This window comes from Mastigoproctus giganteus, chromosome 9, assembly GCF_048544385.1.
Source record: "Mastigoproctus giganteus isolate SK-2022 chromosome 9, ASM4854438v1, whole genome shotgun sequence".
Taxonomy (NCBI): domain Eukaryota; kingdom Metazoa; phylum Arthropoda; class Arachnida; order Uropygi; family Thelyphonidae; genus Mastigoproctus; species Mastigoproctus giganteus.
In genome coordinates, this window is record NC_143583.1 from 191,474,190 (window position 1) to 191,488,491 (window position 14,302).

At 38.7% G+C, this 14,302-nt stretch overlaps 1 protein-coding gene across 1 annotated transcript; it reads left to right on the forward strand.

Moving 5' to 3' along the window:
* Window positions 1-276: 276 nt before the first annotated feature.
* LOC150080977 (SCAN domain-containing protein 3-like) lies at window positions 277-897 on the forward strand. Its single transcript, XM_090380870.1, has one exon. It carries the CDS (start codon window positions 277-279, stop codon window positions 895-897), a length of 621 nt encoding a protein of 206 aa, XP_090236996.1.
* Window positions 898-14,302: the final 13,405 nt, after the last annotated feature.

Below are 14,302 nucleotides of genomic sequence, written 5' to 3' on the forward strand. Positions count from 1 at the left end.
TAGATGTGCCCCTTCCTCTGTTCGAAGAGTATTGGTCCCGCCTCTATCAATTTCAGTTTCCTCAAAGCTGTGCTCTGAAATAGTCAGAAAACTGTGATCGCAAGCCATAACATTGTTGATTTTCTTTTTGGACAATGGACAAGTTCCTCGTAAGGAGTATTCCGTCCACGAGTGCAAGTCATGAAAGTGAAGAGCCCGAAAAAAAGAAACAAAAATTAGTGTGCAGACAGTATAGTGATAATTATGTGCATTGTTTTTTTCTGGTGGTGATAAAACATGCCCAATCTCCGAGTGTGTCGTGTATGCGGAGAAAAACTGAGCAATGCTGCTATGGTTCCTAGTAAACTGAAAAGACATTTCTCAACAAAACATTTTTCTCTGGCATGCAAAGATGTCAATTATTTTCGACGGTTGTTGCAACAAAACAAAAAACACGCAAAGTTCGTGACTTCGTCGGTAACTGTTTCGGAAAAAGTACAGGAAGCTAGCTATAAAGTAACCAAACTTATTGCAAAGGCCAAAAAGCCACACACAATAGCCGAAACTTTGTTAATGCTGGCTTGTAAACAGATTGTGAAAATTGTCCTGGGCCCAGAAGCTGCTAATGAAAGTTCAAAAATTCCACTCTCAGCTGACACAATCAGTCGCCGAGTCAGTGATATGTCCAATGACAGTGAAGACATTATGAAGGAGAAAATCAACAGCAATCAGAAGTTTTCACTTCAGATCGACGAGTCCACAGATGTTAGCAGCCACGACCAACTTCTTGCCAATATTCGGTTCATCGATGGAGATGTAATTACAACTAATTTCTATTTTGCAAAGTACTACCGGAGCGAGCCACCGGTGAAGAAATATTCTGTGTTACCAATAAATATATGCTCCAAAATGAATTAAATTAGAAGGATTGTGTTAGTGTTTTCATAGACGGAGCCGTTTCCACGACAGGTCGTGTTAAAGCCTTTGTGGCTAAAGTGTGCGAAGTGAATCCTGACATATGATGTGACCATGGTGTTATTCACCGTGAAGCTATTGTTGCCAAGTCTTTTGCCATATTGTCTGAAAGTTGCGCTGGAGAAGTGATAAAAGTCGTAAACTTCATCAAATCGCGCCCCTCCCCCCCATTTGCGGCTTTTTTCCGTTTAGTTTCAGGAATGAGATCTGAACACGCCACACTCCTGCCACATACAGAAGTACATATGGTGGTTATCACGCATGGCAAAGTGCTAACGTGCTTTTCTGAACTTAAGGAGGAGGTACAGAAGTTTTTAACAGTTGAGGGCATGACTATGCAGAGTTATTTGCAGATGATGAATGGGTGACGAATTTGGCTTATCTTTCCGATATTTTCGTTCACTTGAAGTAGCTGAACCGAAAAATGTGAGGCAAGAACGAAAATCTTTTTAGGAGTATGGATAAGATTCAAGGGTTTCAGAATAAGCTGAATACAAACGTATTGCAAATAGGTCGTTTGAGATGTTCCCAACTGTATGGCTGTTTGCTGATGGTGATAAAGTGGTGATGGACATTTAGATAACTCGAGGCAAAAGTTCAAGGATTATTTTGGAGAGAGCGTTGAAGATTTCGACTGGGTTCGTGATCCATTTGTTGCGAATGCAAAATCTCTTCCGATTAATGTACAAGAGGAACTAATAGATCTAAAGGCGGACAGAACATTGCGATTAAAACTTCGTGAAGCGCAATTGGACATTATGGTTATCATAAGGAAAGAATACCCGGCTAACTCCGAGATATTACCACTTTCAACTACATATTTGTGTGAACTGGGTTTTTCGACCCTGACTGAAATTAAAAGATCAAAGAGGGAGAGGCTCAGAGAGAGAGAGAGAGATGACATTGCCGTAAACCAGTGGTTTTCAATAGGGGTGCCGCGGCACACTAGCGTCCCGCAACAACATTCTTAGGGTGCCGTGTAATTTCGTTTTAAGTTACATAAAGACTATGTGTATTTTAATGCATTAGATGTTAATACATTAATGCATTAGAGTTACACAAAGTTATTATTATTACTTTTTTTTATGAAATTTATACATTTATTTCATTATAAAAGGGTGTACGGTATCCGTATCTTTTTAATTTTTTTGGTGATCTATAATTGATCTTTATTTAGTACCCCTATAATAAAATTATTATATAGGTATATATTAAAAGGTCGAAAACCACTGTGTTAGGTATTTCTTTTGGCCTAGGGGCGCCATGAAAAAATTACTGGGGCATTAAGGGCTCCGTGAACCGAGAAACTTTGGAAACCTCAGTCATAAACTATGCATTTTGGGATTAATATTTTGATGTGCCGTGTTGTGTCATGGATAACTTAAGGTATGCCACGAAGAGAAAAATGTTACGGAACACTGTTAAAGACGATTACCGATTATATTTATTATTGTAAACCCTCTGACCTGGTGGTCGTGTGGAGTATAAACAAGAACAAAAAAAAAAAAAAAAAAAAAAATTATATTCCTTTAAAATGCTATTATGGCCACATTGTTATTATCCCTGTATTCCCAATACACTAGGCCAGCGGTTCCCAAACCGTGCGCTGTGGCGCCCCAGGGCTCCACAGAGAACTCACAGGGGCACGGGATATTTTAATTTTTCAATGGAAACACAGGGAAGCTCGAATTCTGTCGAACACCATGCGAACTACCAGCTCTCGATAGTTCACAGTTTCAACATTACTTATTAAGTTGTTTGGACCTACTTAATAAACTGAACTGTTACATATTTCTTTTGGCCTAGGAGCACCGCGAAAAAATTACTGAGACACTAGGAGCACTGGAAAAAAATTACTGAGACACTAAGGGCACCGTGAACTGAGAAAGTTTGGGAACCTCTACACTAGGCCATTCATGGGATAAAACTAAATGGTTAATAAAACTGATTTAACAATAAAAAAATAAGGCAGGAGTAACCCAGTGGTTACACCACAGAACCACCAATGTGATAAACCCGAGTTTTAATCTGCCGCTTCATCGGATATACACCCAGGAGCGGATTAAGGTCAGTTGAGGCCCCGGGCGCAGAAGAAAATATTGGGCCCCTTAAAAAAAAGAGAGAGACAGGGAAAATAAAAATACATGTTAACCATTTTTTTAAATAAATAAAAAATATTATGTTCTATTAATGTTTTATTTCCAATAAAATTTGAATATAATATATGTATAATATAATTAATAATAGCATAATAATAATCACAAAGTTTTGAACTAATATGTTCAACTAATTTGTTGGGGTTTTGCGTGGGCCCTTCAGAAGTCAGGGCCCGGAGCACGTGCCAGGTGCGCCCGCCGTTAAATCTGCCTCTGTATACACCCTAGGTTGAAGTGATGGCTGAGGCAGAGTGATGCCATCTGGTGTCGCTTCCAATAACTACCACCAACAACCGGATGCTAAAACTAAAGCTAAACAGGTCCCTTCATAGCTGGGTAAAGACGAAAAGTAGAAATACTAAATATACATCGAGTGTGGCACAGATAAAGTCAATCGTGTTCAGGACATAGAAAAAGGTTGATGTTCGTAAAGTTAGAGACAGCCTCCAAAAGAAGAATGTGGAGAAGATGGCCCTATCCTCCCCATCGTTACCAAAATTGAAGGGCAAGCCCACCAAGGGAGGAAGAAAGAGCAATGCATGAAGTGAAGCATTGAAATGAAGACATTCATCATACAAGCATACTACACGGCTTGACAACATTAACAGAACAAAATGTTTTTCATGAATATTTTATTGTGAACAGCGTCACTGAATCAATTTACTATCTTACAGAGCGGCATATTATGCAAATTATTAATGCCTGTAAAAACACGGTTTGCAACCACATCACTTCATTCCAGTTCTTTTGGCTTGTTCGGTGCGATAGCCACATCTCCAATACTTGGGATGGCAAGTCATCATTGTTTACATGATTCTTTAAGATGACAGCCTTTCGACGACTTGAAGCCAGGAAGTCGCAGGTGAATGTGGCACTTTGGCTTAACATGTTAGTGTGTCATCTCAGCATGATGGAAGCAGTTTGTATGCGTGGGTAGCACAGTGGTATCATCACTGTCCTCTCCACACCAGGTGGAAAAGACCTGAGTTCGAGTCCTACCAATGACGCGAGGAACTTTTATGGGTATTTTACACTCCACGGTGAATTAGTCGGTCTCATTCATAGGCAGCAAGGCATCTCCCCCCACGGAATGCAGCATTTTTCATCCAGCAAAGCAGGAAAATTGACCAGAAAACACGTGCAATTTGCTGACACTATACACATGGATAGATGAAATGATTTTCTGGGTGACTCTAACAAATAGTTTTATGGAAGCAGTTTTAGGAGCCATTACAAGAACTTGCCAAGGTGGCCTGTGGGCTATGTCAACGAGAAAAGTGCTTCTGGTTCTAACAGCAAGATAGAACGCTACGACGTCCTGTCATCAACTATCTCTTGAGGTTGCTGTGGCCACAAGTGAAAATATTTTTGACTGGACTGTATCAAGAAGGTGCAGTTCAAGTGGACTCTACATAAGAAAACCATAGGTTTGTAACCCATTAACCCCAAACCAATGCAGAGTTTGTTGAAACTGATGTCAAACATGTGATTTTTAGCCTTGACAAAAAGGGTACAGTTCTGTTCCCTGATGAGTCTGTTTTGGCCTACAAACAGATTCTAGATGTTATTTAATCTGGAAACAATGAATGAAGAATCAGTACTATCCCTCCAACATCAGAGAAAGGTACTTATGGTGGAGGCAGTGTTCTCATGTGGGGTGGAATAATGATCAACAGCTGCACCCCTCTTCATGTTTTTGATAGGGGTACTGTAACTGCATAGAGGTACCAAAACCAGATACACGAACCCTATGTGCGACTTTTCAGGGGTGCAGTTGGCCCAGATTTTCTTTTATTGCACAACAATGCCCATAAAGCTCAAGTGGTGGAGGAATATCTTGAACCCACAGATATCCCACAGCTGCCGTGGCCGGCATGATCAACAGACTTCAATCTGATGGAACATGTGTCACCGTGCAATGCAACTCCCTTGCGTGTCGCACTGCAGGCCAACAGCCAACTCCTCGGTCACTTGGTGAGCTAAGGTTTGCGCTGGTGGAAGAATGGTATTTGCTACCACCAAATCCTGTAGACACCTTTATATCAAGCATGGTTCACCACTGTCAGGCCTGTATAGCCATTAGAGGGTGATCATACGGCGTAGTGTGATGTGACCATATTTTCAAGCATCTTGTATAAACTTCTGTAATGATAATTCTTTTTTTGATAATTCTTATACAACCCCTATAAATGTTCCTTATACCCATCTGAAGTTTCTTGCTGTCTCCTCATTTCATCCTTATTCTATGGTGTATATATATATATATATCAGTTTACTGCAAATTTATATCAGTTTACTGCAAGCTGCATGAGCTACATCATATTTTCTACATGTTCTGTTAATTTTGTTGATTATGGTGAAGGCAGTGTTCTCGTGTGGGATGGAATAATGATCAACAGCCGCACTCCTCTTCACGTTTTTGATAGAAATACTGTGAGGGCAGTATTTCTATTCGGCCTTGGTCTATACAAAAGTTAAAACAGTTTAAACTAGATTATCATTACTATGAAATGCCTTTTCTCTTGTTAAGTTCAGTTTGTTTTTCGTTCCAGACAGGTAATATACACCTCATCCATGGAGAAAAGGCCAGCACTTCTCACTCAGGTATGTACTTTTGTTATTATTATTATTAAAAAAAAACTTTTTCATCTGTATAGAGTTTTTTCCATCCCATGATGTGTACCAATACCCATCTTTTTTGTTTGCCTGGTTGTGTCCCGTTACTGCTATTATTATTGTTGGTTGAGGAACTCTCTTACTATCCTTCAGGTGTTTCGGATCGCTGCTTTCTGGAGTTCCACATAAATGTTCTCTGGGAAGCCTATTGCTGCTAGGTTCTTATGGAAGCTCTTTAGCACCATGCTGGTGGTTGACACAGTGATCGAAATGATCATTACTTGTTCCATATGCCATATATCTTTGACTTCTAGTCTTAAGTCTGAGTACTTCCTGATCTTTTCCTCCTTCCTTTTCCTTTTCTGGAAGTTGCCAGTGTTGGGCAGAGCTATGTCGATCAGGTAGATAGCCATTTCCTTCTTGTCGATGATGGTTATGACTGGTCTGTTGTGTTGGATCATCTTGTCCATTATTATGGCATGGTCCCAGTATAGTCTGTGTGCAGGAGTCTCTAGAAATCAGTTGTCTTTTGAGGATTTCTCTGCCTGAGGCTCGTACTTGTAATGTGATAAATTTTCTTTGATCAGCTGGTATTTTTGCAATAGTGTCTGATGTATTATCCCAGCCACCTGGTAGTATCTGTGAGTGTACTCTGTCTGGGTGATCATCCTGCGGTAATGTGCAGGATTTTTTCTGAGGCCAGGTGGCATCCATGACGCGGTCATTTGTTATTCTGGAGTCGTTTCTGGTGTTGATTACCTGAACTAAATAGCAAGCATGAATCCTTCGGTCTCATGAAAGATCTTTCCTTTCATGAGACAAGCGTTGGATGCCAGAAGCCATCTTATTTATATATTTCAATAATAATATATCCTGATTATAATAATAATAATAATAAATAACAATAGTAAAAGAATAAATGCACAAGGCATAATAGGCTACAGATTGGTAATTCACTATTAGAATATCAGTGATATATCACCATATTTTTTCATAGTAGTAAAAAACTACAGAAGTAGTGTAAATGGCATCAATTTAATTGTATCTCATATTGTGACTACCTGCATGAGTTACCATGTATTGCACTACCCTGATTGTGTTTATTCTTTTAGTATTATTACTATGCACACCAATTGGCATCTCTCATATTGTGGAATTATACTTCACAACTGGGTTGGCATGATTGTAATACCGGAGTACCTACCGGCCCACTAATGATAGGCCAACAAGCCTTGAATAGGGTAGGTGCTGCAGTAGTTCAAAGTCGCACTGGGCAACAAAGTTGGTGGTGGCATCACCTTTTTCACAGATGGAGTGGTCTTTGCCTTTTTGGGAAGTGGGGAGGAGCTGTGCTTCCACTGCTTTGACATGTCTTTAGTCTCCGGATCATACTGATACACCCAACATTTGTCATTTGTCACCAATAAATCAGAAAAGTTCTCATCATCTGCATTACACAAATCCAACAGTTGGTGAGAACATTGCATTTGACATTGCTTCTGCAAAGGCATCAGCAATCTTAGAATCCATCATGCAGAGACCTTAGACATGTGCAGATGGTCATGTAAAATGCTTTGGGCAGATCCATAACTAATTCCCACTGCATCTGCAATGAAATGAATTATCACAGGTCTGTCACTCAGCACCAGGTGCTCAACCTTTGCAACCACCTCTTTGTCTGTGGATGTTGATGGCCTTCCTTCTCTTGGCTCATCAAAGACACTTGTACAACCACACTGGAATTCCACTTTTTTACAGTGTAGTAGGATGGATAATTCTGCTCATACACAGCTTTCAGTTCTTCATCAATTTCCTGAGCTTTCTTGCCCTGCAAATGCAAGAACTTGATCACTGCTTGATATTCCACTTTGTCAACCATAGCATCCTTCCTCAGTTTCCAGGTGTCTGAAATGAAATTTCACATGTTAATTATTGAATATATAGACAACATATTAAAAATGGCATCTTCCTACTGATGTTTTATATAGGTTAGGGTACGAACTTTTTGATACCCCCCATCTTAGATTTGCTTAGGGGCAATCTTGTTTGACCAATCTGATTGGATACTCTGATTTAGTAACAAAGGAACTGGATACAAAATATAATAATTTTTATATTATATACTCGGTTTTCAGAATAGCTTTTGATACCGTTGCATATAAAAGACTGCTGTAAAAATTGGAGCAGTGTGGCATTAAGAGCAAAGTACTGCGCTGCATAAACAGATGGTTTAGTGGGTGAAGACAGAGCAGTTATTAATGGACACTGCTCTTTGTGGACCAATGTTATTAATAGAGTCCTCTAGGGCTCCATTTGTTTTCTATATTTATTAATGACATTGATAAAGGTATATCAGGCAGGGTGGTTAATAACAGTAATCAGGGTAGGCTATTGCAACAATATCTAGAAAAATTATGCAGATGGGTTGAGAAATGGCAGTTCAAGTTTAACAGTGACAAATGTTAACTTCAACTGCCAAATGTACGAACTGTGATACTATACTCATGTTAATGGAAAAGACCTGGGGATAATTGTGCAATCAGATATGAAGTTCTCTGAGCAGTGAAGATGGTTGCCAGCACAGCATATCGGGTTTTGTTGACGATATACAGAAATATTGCTAGCACGGATAAGTAGGTGATTATTCTATTGTATAAGGCAATGGTTAGAGCACACCTTGAGAACTGCAGGTCTGGAGGCCTAATTTTAGGGTGGACATAGATTTACTGAAATGGGTGCAGAGAAGAGCAATAAGATCAGTGAAGGGAATGAAAGGGTAGTCTTACCAAGAAATGCTTCAGTTCTACAAATTGCAGTGTCCAGCAACTAGGCACCTGCAAGATCTGAATGAGGTGTTTAAGGTTTAGAATGGATTGACCAACCTGAATGCTGATGACATTCTTCCACTTCCCCAGATTACAAATATAGAGAGTATAAATTCAAATTCAGAAGGATGGTTGCAGGATAAATGCAACCATTAGCCGGCAGGTGGTTGATTGGTGGATAAAGTTCCACCTGTCGTTGTTGAGGTGGGTACTTTGAATCAATTCAAGGATGAACAACAAAAATTATTGGAGGGGATGGGCAGGTAATGTTTTATTATTATTATTAGCTATATGGTGCAAGGAAGCCTGAGGCTTGTGCTGCACCAGCCAAAAAAAAATTCCCAAGTAACCCTAAGAGAGAGAGAAGTAAAAGGGAATCATCAAGAAAGAGAAGAATGATGATATCCAGCTCAGAACCCTGGGTGTGCCAAGCCCATACTCACCAGATGTGAGCCCCTGGGGAAGGGTTTTTTTTTTTTTTTTTTGCTGATTCTTTAAATAACATGCTTTCTTGCATTATTTTTCACTACTAATACTAAAATGGCAGAGTCCAAATTCACTGACGGTGCCAGTAAATTAACAAAAAAAAAAAAAAAAAAAAAAATTCTGTTAAATGGAAAGTGCTTTTTAGTTATATATAATCTTTTTAATAGGCACATTAGTTCTTGAGGATTTCCTAGGCATTTTCCATTTATGGGTCCCCTAATTTCAGGCCAGTCAATAAGGGAGTTATATACTCTGCAGAATAAAGAAAGGTTTTGTACATTGCCAATAAACTGTTTTCTCTATAATTAAGACAGGTGACCACAAAATATTGTAATCTCACCAGTTCATAGCTAGAATTAAAGTCTCAGGAACAAGTATTCAATTGAGGAGATTTTTTTTTTTCAAATTCATGTAAGAAGTACCTGACCAAACCATTAAAATATATACAATGTTAGGTTTAATCATTCTTGAGAAGTATTTAACAATATGAGAAGAGTGAGTAGTAAATTTTGTTTAATATGGCAAAGGGCTCTAGTAAGTCTTTTAGTATGATAGTCTGCATGTGTAGAAAAAACTGAATTTAGAGTTGTAGCAGATTACAAGATCCTTATGTGTGAGAACAAGAGGAATAATTTGAGAATAACAGAGATCTTAATGGAAAACATGGTGTTGCTAAGTGAGATTTGAAGCCTATGGTACAAGATTTTCATAATTGGAAACTAGAATCCTACTGGATTCCTACAAGAATCTTTCTGGAGGTTAATAAAAACAAAATAAATTTAAAAGGTTTCAAAAGATCAAGTAGTGTTTACAATAAATCGCCAATACAAATATTTATCGTATTTAGTAGTCACGGGCTTGAACCCCGTTCCTTGACTGGACCAGGGTTCAAGCCCGTGACTACTAAATACGATAAATATTTGTATTGGCGATTTATTGTAAACTCTACTGACTTGGTTGTCGTGCCGGAGTATAAACAGAAAATGTATTTATTTATTTTAAATAAAAAATATACCAGAAGATTAAGCAATCACAGGCAAGATAAAATGCAAGATTTTTATCACTGTATATCACTGTATATTAGGGGTTGCTGTTACCAAGAAAGGCTTAAGTTCTGCAAATTGAAGAGTTTGTAGACTAGGCACTTGCGAGGTGATTTCACTGAGGTGTATAAGGCTTAAAATGGTTTGAGCAAGATCAATGCTGATGGGATTCTTCCTCTTGCTCAGATTATGCACCTGAGGGGGGAATTAATTCAAATTGAGGAAAAACAGATGTGCAAAATTTGCCTTTAGCTAGTGGGTGGTTGATTGATGGAACAAACTTCCATCTGTCATTGTGGAGGTTGACAGCTTAAATAAATTCAAGGCTGAACTCGACAAACTTTTGGAGTGAATGGATGGGTGAAATGGCAAGTTTTTTTGTTTTTTTTTTTTTGGCTAAAAAATGATATATAAGCTTGCTTTCTTGCATCATATGCCTCTACTAATGCTAATGCTAATGTCAATTTGTTTTTTTTTTGAGTTAAGGTTATTTAGGATGAATAAGTAGTTGTGAGCTAGTTTATCTTGGCAGACCTGCCTCTGACTGCATAGTCAATATGATTATTTTTAATGGAAAAAGTTGCTTATTAATTCCTCCATTCAAAGGGGAAAAAATCGTTTCCAATGGCCTGATTGAAAAATAATATCAGTAGGCTAATGATATAAACACTTGAAATTTCTATAATGAAGACAAGAATACTGTCTAAGCCTAATGCCTTTTGCAACAAGGTTTTTAATCACAGCTTTGATTAGTATCAGAATTGACAAATGATGCAAGGAAGCATGCTTATACAGTATCAGCAAAAAAAAAACAAAAAAACTTCCCATATCACCTGTCCATTCATACTCTCTAATAATTTATCTAATTCTTCATTAAATTTAGTCATACTATCCACTTCCACAACACCAGATGGAAATTTGTACCAACAAACAACTACTCTCTAGCTGAAAACAAATTTCCACAAAATCTATCCTGCAACCATCCTTCCTCAATTTAAATTTGTGCTTTCTTATATGTGTTATCTGAGCTAGAGTAAATCCATCAACATTTAGACTTAAACACCTTAATCTGATCTTATAGGTGCCTAGTTTCCAAATGCTACATTTGCAGAACCTAAGTCTTTTGGAAAGACCACGTCTGTTCTTTTCTTGCTCTTCTCTGTACTTGTTCCAACAGATCCACATTTTTTCTAAAATGAGGCCCTCGGACCTGTATGTAATACTCAAGAAGAGGTAATTGCCTTAACAGAATAATTACCTCCTTATCCCTGCTGGCAAAATTCCTCTATATCATTAACAAAACCCTGTCAGCTGCCTTACCAGCCAGTCTGCACTGCTCAGAGAATTTCATGTTTGACTGCAGTTACCTGTGGTATCTGTCTCCATAGCCGAGTGGTCAGGAGCGGGAGTGCAGTAGCACATGCTCTTTGAGTAGACCGGAGTTCAAGCCCCTGACTGCTAAATACGGTCGATCTGCCAACCCGCACTCGACTAGTGTGGCAGATTATGGTCCATTTCCTTTGAGGAGGCTTCCATCATGCAGTGAGTTGATAATGGCTGCAGTTTACCTTTTTTTTTTTTTTTTTTTTTTTTTTTTTAACCTGTGGTATCATTAATAAATATTGAAAACAACAATGACCTCAGAACTGAACTGTGGGGGCACTCTGTTAATAACAATAGTCCATGGTTATCAATACCCATTGATAACCACTCTCTATCTTCTCTCACCCAACTATCCCTTTACCCATAGCTGTAAATTGCTTCTATTGTCACAGTTCTCAATTTGTATTGTTTCTTTAATGTGGAACTTTTTTTTCAAAAGCTTTTCTGAAATACAAGTAAGTATGCCAAAATTATTTTTTGCATCCATTTCCTTTGTTATTATATCATATATACAGAAAACAGATTTTTTGACCATACCGCCCAAAACACAGGAGGTATTTTGCAAAAAGCAGTTCTTCCTAAAAAAAAGATTTTTTGGGGAAAAACAGTAAGTTTTTTTCAAAGTCCACACTGCACTAGAAATTAAATTTAACTGAGAAAAATACATTTTATATTAAAATACAACCATAGGATTGTTAAAAGTATGGTATGCCTTTACACATTAACTTATCTAACTTTTTTTTTTTTTCCTGTGGATTTCTGTTGGATTGTCGGTTAGACATCAACTAATTATAATTGCTTCAAGAGAGAGATACTACAGCAGACTGCACATCAGAAATATTGAGTCCAATTTTTTTTGTTTATAACAATCCTCAGATTTGGTAATTGAGAGCATTTCCAAACCTGCAGCAGGAAAATCCAAATTCATTTTTCCCCCCTACTTTATCATCATTATTATCATTATCATCATTAGCCATATGGTGCAAGGAAGCCTGAGGCTTTTGCTGCACCAGCCAAAAAAAAAAAAAAATTCTAATTTACCCTAAGAGAGAGAGAGAGAGAGAGAGAGAGAGAGAGAGAGAGAGAGAGAGAGAGAGGGAAAGAAGTAGAAGGAAATCATCAAGGAAGAGAAGAATGATGATATCCAGCTCAGGACCCTGGGTGTGCCAAGCCCATGCTCCCCAGATGGGGTTATCGATGGTTCGATTGTTGATGATCCAGCTCAGATAGCAAACAAACTGAATGAGTATTTTGCATATACATTCACACATGAGGAGTTATTAAGGTTTGAAAATGACAGAAGGTTATCAAATTGTAGCAAGGTGCTTAATGATTTTGTAATAACTGAGAGCAAAGTGGAGCAGAAATTGTTGAAGTTAAACATAAGAAAGGCACGTAGGGTGGATGATTTCTATCCAGTTATATTAAAGGAAGCGGCAAAGCAACTAAGCAAACCCTTAGCCATAATTATGAGAACATCCTTGGACTCAGGGTAGGTCCCCACAGACTGGAGATGTGCAAATGTCACAAAGGGGGATCGAAGGGTGACACGAGTAATTACAGACCAGTTAGTTTAACTTCTGTTCTGGGTAAAATAATGGAGTCACTAGTTAAAGATGCATTACAGGATCCTCTAGACAAGACTGCAGCAATAATTCAGACACATTAGCATTAGCATTAGTAGAGGCATTTGATGCAAGAAAGCAAGTTTTTCAGCATCAGCCCAAAAAAAAAAAAAAAAACCCACTTCCACTTCACCCCTCTATTCGTTCAAAATACCTGTCCAGCTGAGCCTTAAACTTATTTAGGCTATCAACCTCCACTACAAGGGATGGAAGTCTGTTCCACCAACCAACCACCCGCTGGCTAAAGGCAAATTTCTGCACGTCTATCCTACATCTGTCTTTCCTCAATTTGAATTTATGCCCTCTCAGGTGATTTTCCTGAGCTAGAGGAAGAATCCCATCAGCATTGAGCATGCTTAAACCATTCAAGGCTTTATACACCTCTATCAGATCACCTCGCTGGTGCCTAGTCTCCAGACACTGTAATTTGCAAAACTTAAGCCTTTCTTCGTAAGAGCACCCCTTTGTTCCATTCACTAATCTTGTTGCCCTTCTCTGTACTCGTTCCAGCAGCTCTACATCCTTCTTGAAATGAGGCCTCCAGACCTGTATACAGTACTCTAGGTGTGGCCTGACCATCGCCTTATACAATGGAATAATCACCTCCTTATCCCTGCTGGAAAAATTCCTGTATATCATTGACAATACTCCATGAGCTACTCTTGCAGCCCGTCTGCACTGCTCAGAGAACTTCATATCTGCCTGCACAACCACCCCCAAGTCCCTTTCATTCTCTACCACTGTCAGTGTAGTACCACAGAGTTGATACGTTGCTCTGGGGTTGCTGTTTCCCATGTGTAGTACTTTACATTTGTCAATGTTAAACTTCATTTGCCACCTCTCAGCCCATCTGCTCAACCTTTCCAGATCTTGTTGCAGCAGCATAGTGTCAGTAGTGTCCTTGACAACCCTGCTAACCTTTGTATCGTCTGCAAACTTGGACATTAAGCCCGATATACCATCATCAATATCATTTATAAATACAGAAAACAATAATGGACCCAACACTGAGCCCTGAGGGACTCCACTAATAACATCAGTCCACGATGAGCAGTGTCCATTGATTACCACTCTCTGTCTTCTCCCCCTCAACCACCCCTTTATCCATAGCAGCAATTTGCCTCCAATGTCACACTGCTCCAATTTGTGTAGCAGTCTTCCATGTGCAACAGTATCAAAAGCCTTTCTAAGATCCAAGTATATAATATCAAAGT

Bases quoted from the DNA above. Each gene is read 5' to 3' on its own strand.
- LOC150080977 (XM_090380870.1), top strand. From the start codon at position 277: ATGCCCAATCTCCGAGTGTGTCGTGTATGCGGAGAAAAACTGAGCAAT.